The sequence below is a fragment of the Nelumbo nucifera genome, chromosome 5 (assembly GCF_055504915.1).
Source record: "Nelumbo nucifera cultivar China Antique chromosome 5, China Antique-T2T, whole genome shotgun sequence".
Lineage (NCBI taxonomy): Eukaryota > Viridiplantae > Streptophyta > Magnoliopsida > Proteales > Nelumbonaceae > Nelumbo > Nelumbo nucifera.
The window spans coordinates 33,591,987-33,611,598 of record NC_142653.1 but is presented as its reverse complement, the minus strand read 5'-3'; the positions used below and the strand labels follow the sequence as shown (position 1 = coordinate 33,611,598).

Genomic DNA, 19,612 nt, shown 5'->3' with positions numbered 1-19,612 from the left:
ATAGGGATGACAAACAAGGCGGGGTCATAAAAGGGTTTTGTAAGACCCTACCTGCCTCTCAGGACCAACCAGCCCACGCTTCAGACCCTTTCCAAAACTCGTAGTGGTTTGGAATTTCAGAATCCAAACCCTATGCACACATGAAATGTAAAACCCTAAATTCATATTATTTCTTTTTATACATACGCAATGAACAAGTAAATTAGTATGAACAAACATCATAATTTCATAATTTCCGATTAAAATGTATAAAAAACATGTGAACTATCAAATACATAACTCCATAATTTCAAATACATAACTATCAAACATCATAATTTCATGTGAACTATACTATTGAATTCAACAGCTAATACATAACTCCATATGCCATTCAACGATATGCGAATCAAATAGAGTCGGGTTTATCCTAATGCCATACCCCTGCCCATATCTGTATGTATTGTAAAGTCCAAAAACCCATTCCCACCCATAAAGATAGTCATTGTCATCCCTAATTATAAAATATACACGTCTTAAAATCAATATGGTCTTAAAAAAGTTTAAACTAATAAAATACTAAGGCTGTATTTAGTATTCCTTATTTAAAGGATTTATCTCATTTTTGCAGTTAAAATGCTCTTATGGGCAATGGGGTTTTAATGACAAAGGAAACAAGTTTAAAGAATGCTAAATAAAGCCTAAGAATATTAAATAATGCAATAACAATATTAGGTTGTTCACAGGATTCAAACTTAGGCACTGCCAAATGACTAGGAACATTGCCTATCACAAGTATTGGCCCTTGACTATGGGTTCAATTTGGGTGGACTGGGTTAGGTTGAAGGTCAACCCATGGCCAACCCTAAAGATGCAGACCTCAAAATTGGGTCTGGACCAATCTTCCCTAAGTTTTTCAATCTAGGTCCTACCTAAGATTGAACCCAACATTACTTGGGCTGAGTTCAGGCTTGGGTTGGGTCAGGATGGGCTTAATCGGGTTGATACGGGTTTGAAAATTTTCTGAATACATTTGTTTTTTATGATCATCTTTCGTTATAGATGTTTTATACGAATAAACATGTATTAATGTATAATTAGAAAAATAGGTGGGTTTGTATAAATATAAAATACAGGTATTGTGTATATATTTGTTTGAATAAGCTAAGTGAATTGCGCTTAGCCCCAAGTTTTTTACTTTTTACCCAAGCCTAATTCACAGCCTGAAAAAACTCGGATTCGACCGGTTCGCGCCCGGGTTAAGCCCGGCTGGCCGCCCAGCCGCCCAGGTTGCACGCTGCACACTTGCACCCTTCCGAGGGGCTTAAAGCAGGGTTTAAGCTCCTTGTTATATTCGTTTCAAGCCGCTTGGCCAGGGACTTCGCCGTTCGTTAATGGAGGCATACCGTCCATCGGCAAAAACTCCTTCCAAAACCCTAAGCCCTAATCTCACCCCACCATGAAAACCCTTACTTCACGAACTGTCTTTATCTGCGCCACTTCTTCTTTTTCTTCTTCTTCTACTTATTCATGTCTTCCTTCTTCTTGCTGTGTTTTACTCCATTCAATCAACAATGAAGTACTTCAGAGAAACAGAGGAGGAGCCTCTCATTTTTCCTCGTATTCATCTGCAGGTTCCTCTTCTTCATGGCGACACCACGACGAAGACAGCCGAAACGTGAGGATCTCGGTTTGGTGGGATTTCGAGAACTGTACTGTCCCTTCAGGGATCAATGTTTTCAGAGTAGCACAAAGAATTACTTCTGCACTTAGAGCTAATGGGCTCAAGGGGCCCGTTGCAATTACCGCATTTGGCGATGTCTCGCAGTTATCGAGGGCGAAACAAGAGGCGCTGTCTGCAACAGGAATCTGTCTTAACCACATCCCCCGGGGTCAGTTTTGATTTTTTTTCTTGTAACTTTTTTTATACGTATTATTGTTGTAATTTTAATTCCATGGGGGAAGAAAACCAGAGAAACAATAGGGCAGTATAACTTTTCCCGTTACATGTATTCAGATACCTGTAACAGACTGAATGCAAGTGCAAGAATAGTTCAGCGCAAACAAGTGTAGCATAGCCAACAAAAAGTTAGCCGCATACGGCTCAAAATTAAAGCTTAAGAGGTTGAGCTAGAGAGCTAGCCATATCAGAGAATTCAAATTGCCCACAAAGTTAAAGCTTAAGACTGCAATAATTGCCGCTATCCATTCATATATAATACGAGCTAAGATGTCCAGGTTGGGTACTTATCAAAATAACACAAAGATGTCCAGGTTTTAAAGTTTCTATCTTGCTCTTCTGGACATGGCTTTGCGTTGCTTCTATTAACCATTCTTTAAGCTATTAAGGTTGATTTTTCAGCTTCCTGATTGGTGACCCATATTACCTTAATATCATTTTTTAGCAAAAGATAACAAGCATAAAAAATGAGAGTATTCTGGTTTAGATGCTAGTTATCTAGTTTATTGGGAATTAAATTCAAATATTTCATCTGTCTTTTCCTTCTAAAGATCATTGGTAACAAGCCTAGAGAATCATTACAAATCTACAATAGTGCTTCCTACCAAATGTGGTCATTGAGGACCAAATAGGTAAAGTACTGCTGTTTTAGTTAAGGTTGTATGGGACCCTAAACCAACCTAATAAAGATGAATAGATACGTTAAGAATGGATTATGCATTATATTGGTTCCACACAAACTAGTAGATTTTGGGTTTCTATCCCCTTGTCATTATTATTTTCTTTGACTAAATTATAATGTAATATTTGATAACTAGTTTTATTATATTATTTGTTCCATTTTTGAAATACCTATCTGTTATATTGGGCCTAATGTAGATTCATAGATGGACTTAGAGGTCCTTTGAGGACATATTTACCAGTTTATAGAGGACAAACCTTTCTTGTATGGAGCTTCATTCATTGGTTTCCTAGATCATCCAATACGACTTTGGATATCTTAGCAAGATGAAGGGTATTAAGGACTTGTGTTAATGAGATTATCTGCTGCTGCTGCAGCTGTTGCTGCATCTTTAAGGGGCTTGCTTGCCTAGGACCTATCCTACATGCATTCCTGGGTTCTTATTATCTTATTTAGTCCTGGGATTGGATTCACCCTTGATGATGATTGTACTTGAAGCTAATACTTACACTGCCATTAATGGGAGAAATTTAGGATATTCCTAGTTCTTTAGTTAGGTCGTCAGTGCTTTATTGTGCAGCAATGGGCCAAAAGTAGAACACTTCATCTTCCTTGGAGGCTTGAAGTTCTTTTCCCCTTTCCATCTAAAAGAGGAAAGGTTATGTGGTGTTTTGCTAATGCTTCAATATTATAGTCCACTTGGGAGGAGATAGTGTTTTAAAAGTGCAAGGCGCAGGGGTCAATTTGCGCCTGAGGTGTAGGGTGCAAGGCAAGGCGTGCACCTTTTTAAGCAAGGCGCAAAAATAAAAAAATGGCTAAAAATTCAAAAATAATGCAAAAAATAAAAAAATGTTAAAACACGATATTAATAAAAATATAAACTTTAATTTTAAAATAAATGTTTTAAAAAACCTATTATCTAATATTAAATTACATAAATATAACATGTAAAGCATATTCAAATGAGAATTCAAAAATAAAATCAAATATATAAAACATTTTTTTTGATAGATACAGATATATAAAACATTTTCAAGCATATAAAACCCACAATCTCTTTTTTTTCTCAATTGCATTACTTCAAGTAGCTAATGTGATGTAAAACATATTACATTCCTGATTCTATGAGCCGCCTTTGTGCCACATCCCTAACGTGGACTTGTTTGGGCTTGCCTCGTGGGGCGTGGCACGGGGTCCAGGGGCGGAGCCCTCGCCCCAGCTGCTAGACACAAAAAAAGCAAAAAAGTGTCAAAGTTTTAAAAGGCGCACAGGCTGAGGTGCAAGGTGCACCAGGCATGTGCCTTTTGAAAGGGCTGCGCCTAGGACCTGGGCGAGGTGCCAACCTAAAATGCACCTTGCTTGTGCACCTAGGCGTGCCTTTTAAATCACTGGGAGGAAAGATATGCCATGCTATTCTCAGGGGGAGATCAAGATACTGATTGAGATCATCACCATTGGTTTGGACCATTTGGTACTTCGGAGAAGGGGTTTAAATATTTTTTCCTTTGATGTTATTGTTTGGAGTTGGTTGTAGCCTGTAAGTGGCAAGGACCTCAAGTCCCTTCAGGTTACAATATTATATCTCTTAGCCGATTGCCTTTCCTCAATGAACAACGGAGTTCAATTTATATTGATATTTGTTCCTCTTCTTACTCAACAGGAAGAGGCTGTGTACTTTTTGTACCATTTTTTTTCTGTTATTAAGGAATTTTCTTAATCTTGTTGCTGATTAAAAAATGAGGGATATTCTTTTAGGGATGAGATGGGAGAGGTTTTATTGGCCTAATGTTGCCTTATTGGTTCAAAGGATCTAGTTCAGGCTGTGAATGATGCCATTGCTCCAGTGTCTCAGGCTGTTGGCATTAGTTCAGGATGTGAATGGCGTAGTATTCAGGAGAGATGGGAGAGAATTTATTGGCCTAATGTTGCCTTATTTGTTGATTGAAGTGACATTCTCGTTTTGAAATGGAGTTTGAAGGACAAGAAGGGGTCTCACCTGCTGGTAAGTGGAGAGATGCTCTGAGAATAGAAAATAAAGAAATACTGCTGGAGGAGATATTCTACTAGAAGGACTTTACGATCAAGATTAGAGAAGGAAAGAGGAACGATTTTGTTGGTGGGAGATGCTGTTCCTTGGTTTCTAGGTTTTTTAGATGGAGTTGCCCAAGTGAACTGGAGTGAAGTGTGGAAAGGTACGCTAAGGCAGGTCAGGAGAGAATACGTAGCTGAGAGAAGAAAGAACAAAGGATGGTTTGTTACTCTGGAAGAAAAGTTTGACAAAAGGAAAAGGCAAACAATAATTATCCCTGAAGGTGCTCGGCAGCAGGGATGGTTAGCGGTGGCTAATGCTATACACAGGAGATTAGTCAGCAAGGAATCAGGGACTGTGAAAGTTCAGACAGAGAAAGTAGTTGGTGGACAGAGTAAGAATGAAGAAAGAGACTGGAGAGGTTGGGCTTAGAAGACATAGTGGAAAACCAAGGGAAGCCAACAGTGGCGTTTACAATATCAGAACCAAAAATCGCTTTGGCCGGGGGGAAGGGAGCTTGGGAGAAGAAACTCATTTTATCTGCGAGGAAGGAGGTAAAGGACTGGAAGGGGCTGTTAGAGGAGGTGTCGTTGAAGCTTGGGTTAAACCAGACGGTCACTCTTATTCCATTCAACGATAGAAAAGCAGTCCTTGATGTGGGGGAGATGTCGATGGACTTCACCATGCTGGATATGGGTGAAGGACCTGTTAGAATTGAAAATTGGTGCCCCCTTTCGAATGAGGTTGCTGCTGTAGAAGGTAGTTTCAAGCTGAAGCTGCTAGGGCTACCTTTTCATCTTTGGCAAAACTTCACCCTAGAGAGACTGGTGCGAGTGATGGGCGGTGTTCTCTTGTCGTACAAGACTACAGATCTGAGAGCAGTTCTTTTGAGAGTTGCTGGAATGAAGCCTTCCGAGGGTACTACAACTATGCGCAGAAGGATACTGGTATAAGGTCTGGGTGAGTTCGGAAGTTGAAACGCTGCAGTGGATGGGGAGGTTGAAGCTTGAAGGAGATGATGACGTGGCAAGATGGATTACAGTTGGCGGGACTGAGCAAAGGAAGTTTGGACACGTGGCAACTGCTGGAGTGAAGCTTTCATCAAATGTGGAAGCTGAAAAGTCAAATGCCGAAAGTAAAGAGGCATTTTTGGAAAAGCTTACAATTTTTTTTGAAAACAAAAACAACTTTACAGCTGGTTTTTCCTATGCGGAGTTGGTCAAAGGAGTAACCTGGTCAGACCAAGGGGCGGTTTGAGTCAGGTCCAAGTTCGAGTTTCTCACTACACATTCTGACCCGACTGGCTCAGTTCCGGGTCAGTTTGTTCATATTGAGATAAGGGCCCACAACACTTGTTCGGATTCATGTGACCACTTAAGTGGTCACGTGAGTCGATTTTATAAGCAGCCATTGATGGACAATTCTAAGTGTCTATCTTCTTCCTCACGAGATTCGATTGTTGGGGGACCGAAAATCTCTTTTAGCCAGCCAGAGTTCATCGAAGAAGACTCTGAACTGGATTCCGATGACAAAACATAGAGAAGACGATCGTGATGGGACAGAGGGAGATAGGCCAAATCCAAGATATTCCAAGGGGTGTAGGGAAGACGGTGAAGATGAGGACGGCGGTTGGGTCAGTTGTGGTAGCTCAAAGGAGATGTCAGACTCAGACGATGAAGCGGAATTTCAGTGTGATGAATGTCAAGGAGAGTTAGAAGACACCTTAAACAATGATATACTATACTCAAAGCTTGTAGTAGAGGATTCCTTATTGCATAAAACTTCCATTGGGTGCGGAGAGATGAATGTTGCCGAGTGTGCTTTGAAAGACAAGGAGGAAAATCAAATACTAATTAAGGAAGAATCAATCCAGGAAAGTAACTTAAGACAAGGGACCTGCAAGAGAAATTCAGTTGCTCACCAAAATTCGAGCAGAGATGGCACAGGCGGAGATAATCGACAGAGCCTCGGAAGTACGAACAAGGGTGAAGTCAGCCTAGGTGGTCATCAGCTAAGCCCTATTCAGAGAGTGGGAGGACTAACCTTTTCGATTGTCTCTTCTCCTATTCCTTCAGACCCAGGTATGGCTGTGGTTTCGGTTTTAGATACTAATGTCTGCTCTGCTTTTGATGTCAGTCTTTCAGATTCCAGTCGTGCCCCTGTACTGAATACCCAAGGATTAGAGGCTGACAATGAGGAGGGTGGGGAGTTACAGGAGGGGGGTAAGAAGGTGGTGAGGGTGGGGAAAGCAGATTCAATTGAATTAGCTAAGGGGGAATCTAAGGAGGGCAGTGGTAAGTTGGAGAAGGAGAAGGAGGGGAATAGGAGGAGTGAGGTAGGGGGGAAAAGAAAGATAAGAGAGGAAGAAGAGGAGTCACTAGCTGAATTTGTAGGAAAGTTAGGTTGCAAGATGAAAGATCTGAATGAGATGAAAGGGTATTTACGGGCTGAAATAGATGGCAGGAATAGGAGGAAGAGAAGGTTAGGTGAAGTTGAGAAACTGAAGTTGGAAGTGGATGAAGGCAAAGAGGCTAGAGTAAGGAAAGGGAAGGGAAGAAAAGGAGGCTATTAGAAGGAAAGGGAGTGGGGGTAAGCAGAGGTGTTGAAGAAATGAAGATTATAAGCTGGAATGTGAGAGGGTTGGGGGGTGCAAGGAAAAGAGCTTTAATAAAGGAGGTCTTAAAGAAAGAAAACCCAAACATTATTCTAATTTAGGAATCTAAACTCATGTCATTTGATAAGAGATGGGCTAGGAGTGTGTGGAAGAGTTAATGGGAAGGTTCTCAATTTCTGTCAAATTTAAACAAGTGTCAGATGGGTTCGAATGGGTCCTCACCAATGTTTATAGCCCCAATGGTTACAAGCAAAGGAAGGAGTTGTGGGAGGAATTGGAAGATAATAGAGGTCTATGGGAGGGGCAATGGTGTGTAGGAGGGGACTTCAATGTGACTAGGTTCACCGAAGAAAGTAACAAGGTGAGGCAAAGGAGCACTACCAGCATGAGGAAGTTCAATGATTTCATTAATGCTTTTGAGTTAAAGGAATTGAATCTTCTTCATAATAGCTTTACTTGGTCTAATCTCCAAGCTGAACCTATCTATTCCAAATTAGATAGGTTCTTGTTCACCACAGACTGGGAGAAGCATTGGGGAGATTTGGTGTCAAGGGCCTTACCTAGAGTTACTTTTGATCATTGGCCCATAACGATATGCAAGTCTAATCTTGGTGGCAGTGGGCCTTCTCCCTTCAAAGTTTGAAAATATGTGGTTACTTCACTCGGACTTCAAAGACAGTGAAAATTTGGTGGAATGAAAGTAACTCGGAAGTCAATTGGACTAGGATGAAATTCCATTGGAAGCTAAAAGAGATGAAAGTCAAAATTAAGGAATGGAATACTCTACACTTTGGGATTTATCAAAAAAAACTCTACTTTTTAGGAGGATAGAAGAGCGGAAGCAGCAGTTGATAAGCCAGGTAGAAGAGTTAGATGCGAAGGAAGAAAGTAGATGTTTTGAGTATCGGGATAAAGAACTGATGTGGGAGTTAAGGAAGAGCTTGGAGGATACAATTTTCAAAGAAGAAGTAAGTTGGAGGCAAAAATCTAGACACAAATGGGTGAAGGAAGGAGATAGGAATACAAAATTTTTCCATGCAATAACCAATGGTAGAAGAAAGAAAAACACCATATGTAAGTTGGAAGTTGATGGGACAGTCTTAACTCAACAACAAGAGATTGCTGAGGCTTTTGTGGAACACTTTAAATCCATTTTCGGAAAGCCTCTGTAGGAGAGATTAAGGATCGAAGGGTTAGATTGGCCTAAGCTCCCCAATGAGTTGAGGTTGTGGCTGGAAAGAGAGTTTGACTTAGAAGAAATCAGGGATGCCATTTTCTCCCTGGATAGATCTAAAGCCCCGGGCCCTGATGGTTTCACGATGGCCTTCATCAAGATTGCTGGGAGATACTTAAGGCATATATTCAAGCATTGTTCTCGGAATTCTTTGGAAGAGGTGTGATAAACCCAGGCTTGAATTCTACTTTTATTGCTTTAATTCCGAAGAAGGTTGGGGCTTGTAACCCTAAAGAGTTCAGACCCATCAGTCTGGTTAACAACCTCTACAAGATCATTGTTAAGGTGTTATCCAGAAGAATTAGAGTGGTGCTCCCCTCAATTATCTCCCATAATCAAGGTGCCTTTGTGATGAGTAGGCAAATTGTGGACCGAATCTTAATTGCAAATGAGAGTGTGGAGGATTACAGAAGTAGAGGTGAGAAAGGGTTGGTGTGTCAGCTGGATTTGGAGAAGGCATATAATTTGGTTGATTGGTCTCTGTTGATGGAAGTTTTAGAGTCTTTTGGGTTTGGGCAAAGGTGGTGCAAGTGGATAAAAGGGTGCATTAGAACTTGCCATTATTCTGTGTTAGTAAATGGCAAAGTGTTAGGGAGGCAAGGGGACCCTCTCTCCCCGTTCCTCTTTACCCTAATTGCTGAAGTGTTATGGAGGCTTATTGAGAGGGCAGACTCCAGAAATCTGATTAGTGGTTGGAGAGTGGGGAGGGATAGGGTTCCGGTCACTCACCTACAACTTGCAGATGACACAATTCTGTTTTGTGATGGCAAGTAGATTAGTGGGGTGAGCAATCTAAAGATGGTGATTAAAGTGTTTGAACTAATGAATAACCTCAAAGTAAACCTTGATAAGAGTTGTGTGATTGGTATTAATATGAGTGGAGGAGAGGTGGAGGAAAGGGCCCGAGCGATAGGTTGTGAGATAGCTCATTGGCCATTGAAGTATTTAGGGCTTCCTTAAGGGATAATCCTAGAAAAATAATTTTTGGAATCCGGTGATTGACAAGTTCACTAAAAGGCTAGCTTCTTGGAAGAAGAATTACTTGTCTTTGGGGGGGTAGGATAACCCTGATTAAGTCAACATTGGCAACCTTCCAGCCTATTACTTGTCGGTGTTCAGAATTCCTAAAGGAGGTTGTAGGGAGTTGGAAAAACTAATGAGGGACTTTTTATGGGAACCCGAGGAGGAGAAAAGGGACCATAGAGTTAGGTGGGAGCTAGTTACAAGAGCTAAAAGTGAAGGGGGATTGGGGTTGGGGAACTTGAAGAAGAAGAATGAAGCTCTGCTAGGGAAATGGTTATGGAGATGGTCCAAAGAAAAGGAGAATCTGTGGGCTAAAATAATCCTAAGTATTCATGGGCAAGAGGCAGCTGGCTGGGATCTGGGACTATCATCTAGGGCCTCAAGAGCTTCTCCTTGGAAGTCCATTCATGCCATCCTTAAGTCTTTTCTTCCCTTCATCAGGTATGATCTTGGTTCTGGTTTGTCGGTAAATTTTGGGGAACTTACTTGGGTGGGGGATTTTTCCTTTGAAAGAGCAGTTCCCCTCCTTGTATGCTTTGTCTAGGTTTAAAAATAGTAGCAACCTTTGCTACCCTATCTAATTCTGCTATTGGTTGGAACTTGGGTCTTAGAAGGGCTCTTAGAGATTCTGAGTTGGAACCCATTTCGAATTTGCTCAAAATCTTGGATGAGGTAGCTCTTGAACCTTCCCGTGTGGACTCTAGGGTTTGGTCTCTTGTCCCTTCGGGTATCTTCTCCGCTCCTCTTTTTTCAAAGCATTGACACAACCTAGTCCGGTACCTGGGTCTTCTTTTTCAGCCCGGGAATGCTTTTTGCTGGGAAGCAATCCTAGAAAAGTGTAACATTTGTGACATGCTTCAAAAGAAAAGGCCTAATTGGTGTTTATCTCCACATTGGTGCATCTTATGTAAGAAGAATGGTGAAAGCTGTTATCACTTGCTTGTTTCTTGCCCTTTTGTTTCAGAGATTTGGTGTTGGTTCTTTTCTTTATTTGGTTGCAGGTGGCCCTCCCCTTCAAGCGTGCAAAGTTTGTTCAGTTCCACTCCAGTGAGGGGTTTAAAGAAGAGAGGTAAAATTTTGTGGAGATGTGCTGGAGCTGCTATTTGTTGGACGGTCTGGGAAGAAATCAAAGATTATTTCATGACAAAGAAAAAAGCAAGGAAGCCCTCATAGAAATTGTTTATGTTAGGGTGGCACACCGGGTCAAGTCTTTGAAGCTTTTTGAAGCCTATTCAGTAGGAGACATCATTAGAAACTGGGAAGAAGTGGCTAGGTCAGCTCCTATGTCTAGTGCTATTAGACCTGTTTGGACTCCACCAGATTTGGGTTTCATCAAATTGAACTTCGATGGTAGCAGTGAAGGTAATCCAAGCCCTTCAGGCATAGGTGGTATTTTCAGGGATGAAGAAGGTCAAATTATTGCTATGTTCTCAAGATCTATAGGCTGGGGGGATTCTCTGAGAGCTGAAATCCTGGCAGTTCTAGGAGTAAAAAGAGCTAAGCAGTTGAATATTAGTAAGCTGCTGGTGGAAGGAGACTCTCAATTGACTGTTAGTTGGTTGCAGAAGGAAGAGTCTAGCCTGTGGAAGTTCTCAAATGAAAGAAAGAAAATCAAGCAGCTAACTCAGAATATGATTGTAAAGGTTCAATGGGCCAAGAGGAGCACTAATTCCATGGCTGACACCTTGGCTAAACAGGGGGTGGGAAGATCCAATTTCTTTTGGGCTATATTGTAATAGGTGTTTTCAGTTCTACAAGTGAGGGTTAAGATATTTTACCCCTCCAATCTGGTTGTAATTTCCATATAATTTTAATAAAATTACTGTTATTGATCAAAAAAAAATGTTGCCTTATTTGTTCAAGGGATCCAGTCCAGGTTGTGAATGATACCATTGCTCCAGGGACTCAAGGGTAGTCATTTGCTGTCTCTAGATAGTCATTGCCTCATCAGAAAGGTGAGTGCCATTGCTTCTAGAGTAAATACCTCATGAAGGTGGGTCTGTAGATCGGCCAATTGCCAATTATGTGGAGACGAGTTATAGTGGGAGGGCTTTCTTACAGGATACTTGTACCTATTCCTTTTGTTTTCATATCTTGCTTTGGCTTTGTATTTACCTCTTGTATACGAAGTTGTTCCAGTCTTGCCTCTGTTTCTGTAAAGGCTTGTATCTCTTCCAAACAAAATGCAATTAGAATTTCGAAGTTGCATGGTGATTGGAAATTATTAGTTTGATTAGTGGTTAGCTGGAACCCTGCCCTCAAGGTTTGAGTGGTACTTATCAGGGAGCTTTTTATTCATATCCAGATGATGGCATAGAGTTTGATAGTTTCAAATTACTTAAAGGTTCAATGTGGTTCTTGTCAATTAGTTATCATAAAAATATGGTTCTTGTCAATCAGCTATTATGCACATTGCACAATATGGAAGATTTTCCATTTTCTCTTTATCTGTAGTTCTTTTCATGTGGCAGATAGATTTCACTTAGCTGGTAAACTAGTATATTAGGAATTTAGGATATCTAGATTTCATGTTATTCTAGATATATAAAAAGTTTGCTTTGAAGGGGTTTGGAGGAGTTTATAACCATAATTGTTTTAGCTATATGATTCTTGATCTTGCACAATGGTTTGCGTGGCTTTATTACTTAAGTCATAGTTGCCAAGGTGGCGTCTAGGCAGGCTCCTTGTTGACAATGCACTTATGGAGGGTTGCCTTGCTCAAGTGCCTAGTTTTTGTACAAAACACCATATAATAGTTTTATATTTTAATTTTCATAATAATAATTTGTTAGTGTTATTCACTAACAAATAGATATAATTTGTTGTTAGTGTTATTCACTTATTTTTTATATTTGCTGTTAGTGTGCTGTCAACCTAGGATGCTGTCAGCTTGTTCTTTTTTTTTTAATTAGTTTATTATTAGGGTGTGCCACCAGGGGTATAAATGTAATCTTATACTTATTTTATGTTAAGTTAATATAAATAAGAAGCTAAGCGCCGCCATCGATACTTTTTGACTCTCAAACCTTTCTCCCTCTCCCTTTTTCTCTTCTCCTCTCCTCTCCTCTCTCATTTATCTTTCTTCTAGAAGAAAAATATGGTATCAGAGCAGGGCTCTGGGCGATTGGAGTCCTTTTTTTCCTCAGAATCACATTCATCCACCCAGTTTTTCTGATTTCTAGACATTGAAGACAAGAAACTCTAATCGGATTGTGTAGAACCACTATTTCTATTTTCTTCTGGGTTCATCCTTGGTCGTAGTACCTAGTAGGAGAGAGCCGATGCTATGAAGACCCTGTTCTCTCCTTGGCCGATGCTGTGAAGGCTTGTTTTCTTGGATTTGCACCTTCGGACAGGTGCTGTACAGGGGTGTGTGATCCCCTTTGACACAGGTATGTGTTGTGATTTGTTGGTGTGTGCGGTGCGTAGCCCAATGGGGACTGAGATTTAAATCTCTGGATTGTTTGATTGCTATCAATGAATTTCAGCAGTATTTTATTGCCTTTTTCTTGATTGTTTGATTGCTCTTGGACTGTTTAGTGCTATTGTGCATTTCAGTAGTGATTGGATTGGTGTTTAGTGCCCGAACTGAGACTGTGAAAGGTACTAGTTCAGTGGGGACTGGTTGTGTGCATCTGTAGATCAGTTTCTTGACTTGTAGTTTGTGTTGCTCTCAATGGCAAATGATGATTATGTCTCATCCGGGGTTACATCAACCCATGGGAGGTGAAAACATAATGTTTCCTATGCCAATTACCCCTTTAAATGGCCTGAACTACCTGGAGTGAGCTAAGGGGATAAAACTTTATGTAACAACAAGGGGAAAAGCTAGTTACATAAATGGAAGGGTGAAAGAATCAGAGTGGGACTGTTGAATATGATAGGTGGGACCAAGATAACAATATGGTGATGTCTTGGCTTCTTGCAGCCATGGAACTTGATGTGAAGAATTTTATGTGGGCAGACATTGCTAGCGAGATATTGGAACATGCCAAAACCACTTATTCTGAGCAAAGACAATATGCCAAGATTTACCAATTACAAGCTGAATCCTCTACCTGTAAATAGGGGAATCATGGTTTGTCAGCCTATTACTTGGCCCTTACTTAAGTATGGAAGGAGTTGGACCACTATTAGGCTATAGAATGGAAACATGATGATGATGCTAAGGCTTATAAGAAGATGTTTTCTGAACAACGGGTTTTTGCCTTCTTGTTGGGGCTAAACCCTGTATACAAACCTCTTAGAGTTCAGATTTTAGGTAGTAAAGAGTTGCCTTCAGTTCAAGAGGTGTATGCCCTAGTTCAGTCTAAGGAAAGTAGGCGGAGTGTGATGGTTACAACTGAGGGGAGCAACAGGTAGGATTAGCTACAGTGGGTGGTAACAATATGAGAAAGAAAAGTGACTCCAAGAAGGTTGATGATAATGACAAGTTGTTTTGTACCCACTGTCGGCGTTCAAGACCTACATGTGACACATGTTCAGAGATTCATGGGAAGCCAAAGTGGGCTGTGAAGAACCAAGAATAGGGTAAAGTGCAAGGTCAGAAGAAGTCGAATACAACATATAATGCAACAAATGTGGCAACCCATGATACTCGGTCTATTGGTACTACCCGATACCACTTAACTGGTTCTGACCCCAAGTAAGATATCATGAATTCCTTTCATAATCACTTAGAGTCATATGGTAGGTCTTTGCGACAGATGGACAATTCAATTACTGGTACTCTTACTTCATTTGAGTATACATCAAGTAATGTGGCTTCTGCCTTCCATGTCACCACTACCACTGATTCCCCTTGGATCATTGACTTAGGGGCCTCTAACCACATGAACGGTAAGCCAAATCTTTTTCAGACTTATAGCCTTTTGTCAGGAAGGGATAAAGTGAGGCTTGTAGATGGATCATTCTCCTCCATTGCCAGCCAAGGATCGATTTCCCTTCCCATGGCCTTAGCCTGAATAATGTGTTTCATGTCCCTCAATTTCCTATCAATTTGCTTTCCATTAGTAGTATCACAAGCTCTTTAAACTATAGCGTAACCTTTTTTCTTGGTTCATGTGTCTTTCAGGATCTAACTTTTGGGAGGACGATTGGTAGAGGAATCTTAGTGGATTGTCTCTACACTCTCGACAACAAGGCTGGTTTCTCGGTGTCATCCTTGGAGTCATATAGTTAGCCAAATAAGAGTCAAATATTTTTGTGGCATAGTCGGTTAGGTCATGTTTCATTTGAAATAGTGAAGTCTTTGTTTCCGTTTTATTTAAGTCATTTCAGTGTCAGATTTCCAGTGTCAAACATACCGATTGAGCAAACAACGTAGAACAACATCTCATTCAAGAAATAAAAGATCAAGTTTCCCTTTCCATATTGTGTATTTTGATGTATGGGGGCCTACTAACCTCTGAGGGTAGGTATAAGTACTTTATCACATTGATTGATGATTTTTCTCGCTATACATGGGTATTCCCATTCGTAGCAGAGACGAAGTTCCAAAGATTGTGAAAGATTTTCAAAGAATGGTGTGAACTCAGTTTCATGTTGAAATCCAGATTTTTTAATCTGATAATGCAAAGGAATATTTCCATGGTGAGCTCAATGAGTTCTTTGCCTCCTATGAATCCATTCATAAGAGCTCATGTGCAAGAACATCACAACAAAATGGTGTTGTAGAAAGAAAGAACAGGCACTTCCTTGAGGTAGCACGAGGGATGATATTACACATGAATGTACCCAAAAGATTTTGGATGGATGCTATAGTTGCAATTGCCTTATGTCATCTTTTGCATGCCCTCCATAGTGTTGAACTACATGGCCCCTCATATGTTGTTGTTCTTTTAGTCTCCTTTATTTTCCATTCCCATGAGAGTATTTGATTGTCGTGCCTTTGTCCATGATTTGTTTCCGTCTTGTGGTAAGTTAGACCCTCAGTCTATTCCATGCATCTTTCTGGGGTATCCCCACTCTGAAAAGAGTTACTGATGCTTTGGTTCTGATAGTCATAAGTTTTTCGTCTCTATGGATGCTTCATTCTTTGAGTTTGAACCGTTCTTCCCTACTTCTCCTCAGGGGGAGAGTAGCGTGGAAGAGGAAAAGCAGGTCTAGGTCCGTCAAGTCTCTCTTCCTTCTATTTTGTGCCCCCTTTCGCGTCTTCCAACATAAACACCGTAGAGATCAGCAATGTGACAAAAGTGTGCAACTACCAAACATTGAGCAACCGACACCTTCAGACTCCCATGAGATAAGTCCAAATGAACTAGGCCCTATTGCACCTATTGATACCCCTGCTCCTATTTTGGATGACCTTGATATTCCTATTGTTCAAAGAAAGGGAGTCAGGTCATGCACTGCCAAACACTCCATTACCCAATGTCTCTTATGATCACATTTCCCCCTCATACCGAGCCTTCTTATTTGTAGTTGGTTGCATCCTTGTACCCAGAAATGTTGTAGAGGCCTTAAAATACCCTGAATGAACAGATGCTATGAAAGAGGGGATTAATGCCCTCCATAAAAATCAAACTTGGGACTTGGTGGATCTTCCAAGGGGGAAAGACCTAGTGGGGTGTAAGTGGGTGTTTACAGTTAAAACACAAGGTGGACGGGACAGTTGAAAAGTACAAAGCAGGATTAGTGGCAAAATGGGACCCTCAAGTCTACGGGGTTGACTATGATGAGATGTTTACTCAAGTAGCTAAGATAAACTCAATTCGAGTTCTTCTATCATTGGCTACTAATCTTGACTGGGAATTGCATCAATTGGACATAAAGAATGCATTTTTAAATGGTGACTTGGAGGAAGAGGTGTACATGGTTCAACCCCCAAGATTCTGTGCCAAGGGAAGTGAAAATAAGGTGTGCAAGCTGAGAAAGTCTCTTTATGGTTTAAAACAATCTCCTAGGGCTTGGTTTAGTAAATTTCATACGGCAGTCCAACAAGTAGGATTCAAGCAATGTCAGTATGATCACACTCTCTTTGTCAAGAATAGGTTGCTGTGTTGGTAGTGTATGTGGATGATATCATCATTATAGGAAATTGGAGCTCAAAAATACCAAAGTTGAAACAATTCCTAGCATCTCAATTTGAAGTGAAAGATCTGGGTCCACACTAAAGTACTTTCTTGGAATTGAAGTTGCTCGCTCAAAAAGGAGCATCTTCATTTCCCAGAGGAAATACACCCTTGGTTTGTTACAAGATGCATGCAAGTTAGGTGCAAGGCCAGCATAACTCCCATGGATGTTGGTCATAAATTGGGTGACTGCGTTGGTGAACCTCTGGAAGATGTGAAACGGTTCTAAAGGTTTGTGGGAAGGTTGCTTTATTTGTCCATGACCCGTCCATACATTGCTTATTTAGTTGGGGTCTTGAGCTAATTCATGCATTCCCCTAAAAGACCACACATGGAGGTAGTAGAGAGGATTCTTAGGTACTTTAAAAAGTATCCAAGAACAATTCTACTATTCAATAATTATAATCATCTAAAGGTGGAAATCTATATAGATGCTGATTGGGTAGGTGCTGTGGATGATAGAAAGTCCACAAGTGGGTACTACACATTTGTGGGAGGAAATCTAGTGACACGGAAAAGCAAAAAACAAAGTGTGATAGCAAGGTCAAGTGCTAAAGCGGAGTATAGGGCTATGACACATGGGGTGGCTGAAATATTTTGGCTAAAAAACCTTCTAAGGGAGCTTGGAGTTACTATTCACAATCCTTTGTCTCTTTATTGTGACAACAAGGCAGCCATAAACATCGCCAGGAATCTTGTCCTACACAAGAGGACCAAGCACATTGAAGTGGGCAAACACTTCATAAGGGAAAAATTGGAGAAGGGGGAATTTGTACTCCTTATTGTCAACTCTAAGGAGGAACTTGCTGATGCCTTCACAAAAGGACTTGCATACTCATGGCACAATGATTTGTGTGACAAGTTGGGCATGATAGACATATTCAGCCCATCTTGAGGAGTGTTATTGTTATTCACTTATTTTTTATATTTGCTGTTAGTGTGCTGTCAGTTTGTTCTTTTCTTCTTTTAAATTAGTTTATTATTAGGGTGTGCCGCCAGGGGTATAAATGTAATCTTCTACTTATTTTATGTTAAGTTAATATAAATAAGAAGCTGGGTGCCGCCAGCAATACTTTTTGACTCTCAAATCTTTCTCTCTCTCTCTCTCTCTCTCTCTCTTCTTCTTCTCTTCTCTCTTTTCTCCTCTTCTCTCTCATCTCTCTCTTCTAGAAGGAAAATTAAACTAAACTATTCATTTAGTGGCTTTGTAATATTTTTAAAATTTAAATTCTAGTTTCTTTTTATTATTTTCTTATGTATTGGGGTTCGATAAAACTTTGATGACACCTGAACTGGTAATCAAGGAAACACAAGAGCAACCAAGGTATGCCTTATTTTCTTCTTCTTCTTCTTTTCTTGGGACAAAGATAGGAGCTAAAACTCCTATGTTTTTTGATTTTTCTTCTTTTTTCTCTCGTGAATATGTTGACTTTCTATATTTTGATATGAAGTTTATACTTATTTATGAAGATTATTGGTAATTATTAGTGAAAGCTGATTGTTGGTTGTTATGAAACCTAAGAAATTACTCTAAGGTTCAGGTTTCTTATTTTAAAAATCTATTGCTTGGGTGACAAGGGGCTCCCCTATCACCTAACTTCGAGTTGACACCTTTACAACTATGACTTAAATTTAGTTGGAGAATAGTTTTTTCTGTATCTCATATATATATATATATATATATTTTGAGAGTGACTTGTCAAATGGGGCCATTACCCAGTGGTAGTTCCAGCTATCTGGGGTCTTGGGAGGAGTGGACTGGATATGATCGTAACCTTGCATTTTTTTTTTTTGGCACCAAGTGGTCATTCTCAGAATCAAGGGTTTGAAAGTACAATTACAAAAAGGGTCTATGTACAAGCAGGATTTCTGCTTAAGTGAACAAAAAGGCCCACAAAAAAGTATATCATATTAGCTTTATCTATCTATTTCTTAGCTCTTTGACATTCCAACTTAGAAAGAGCTCTTGGACTGAATACGGAAAACACCATTTCCAAAAATGTTGCCAATAAGTGTGAGCCCATAAGACAGTACTCATAGTGAAGGAAGAACATGATGGCTTTTTCTTCTGTCTTCCTGCATATCATATATGTGGAGTCTGATTTTATATAAGCATGTCTCTTCTCGCCAGTTGATGTAAAGTTGGTCATTTTCTAAGAGCTGCAGTCCATACTATAACAGCATTTGTCTTTTCATTGATTCCTCCCTATACAAATTTGGATGATAGGCTAGGTTTGCAACTTTGCATTCTCATTATTGCCTTCTTCCGCTGATTGAACTTCCGCTGCTAAACATGAGCTTACTCTTCTTCTTGTGTTGACACTCTTATGAAAGAACTCTGTTTTCTTGTCTCCTCCGAGCCGCATGAATCTATATCCTTATATCTGTTTAATATCCTCTTCATAGGCAACCCTGTTACTTTTGCTTTGCTTCATTTCTTGTGCATCTTTTCCTTTGAGCTAGCAAACTGCGTTCTTCCACCTCTTGAAAGGTGGTTCTGCTCCATTCATTTAGATTGCATTTCAAAGCTCATAGCTACTTGGTAAAAAATCTGGCTGTCCACTCTGCAGCGACAGATTGCTACCACTCCATTCTATTTCCAACAACGTCTTTTTGGATCTGAATGGGGCTGGTATTTGCCTAATCCAAAACCAAAAATGGTGAAGATGTGATTGGAAACAGGTCTTCGGGCATTTGTCTAAGCAACTTTAGGGAAGATCTTCCAACTGCTGAAACCAAAAAATATGTCAAGTTATACTAAACTGGTTGTTTGCCCATGTAAAATCAAACCCCTGAAGAAGCAGGTCCATCAATTTCCTGTATCATAATGGAGGGTTTTTGGAGAAGCACCTGGCTATTCTCGTCATTTCCGTTTTTAACTTTTCTTGGTGAATATGACAGTTGACATGCCTTTTTTTTCTTTTCCTTTTCTTTTTAATCTGTGGATGGTGCTGAAAATTGTTCTTAACACGCTTTGCTTTAGAAGAGTAAGGCTACAATGTTAACTTTGCACTTAAT

General features: G+C 40.2%; 1 protein-coding gene across 1 annotated transcript in view; it reads left to right on the top strand.

The window, feature by feature from the left end:
- The first annotated feature begins 1,335 nt into the window (after positions 1-1,335).
- The window catches only part of LOC104599913 (Putative endonuclease or glycosyl hydrolase), a 43,429-nt gene continuing 25,152 nt past the window's right edge, over positions 1,336-19,612 (top strand). Inside the window, exon 1 of the mRNA XM_010262663.3 lies at positions 1,336-1,871. Within this exon, the coding sequence (XP_010260965.1) occupies positions 1,439-1,871 (433 nt within the window). The 5' untranslated portion in view covers positions 1,336-1,438. The remainder of the gene's footprint in view (positions 1,872-19,612) is intronic.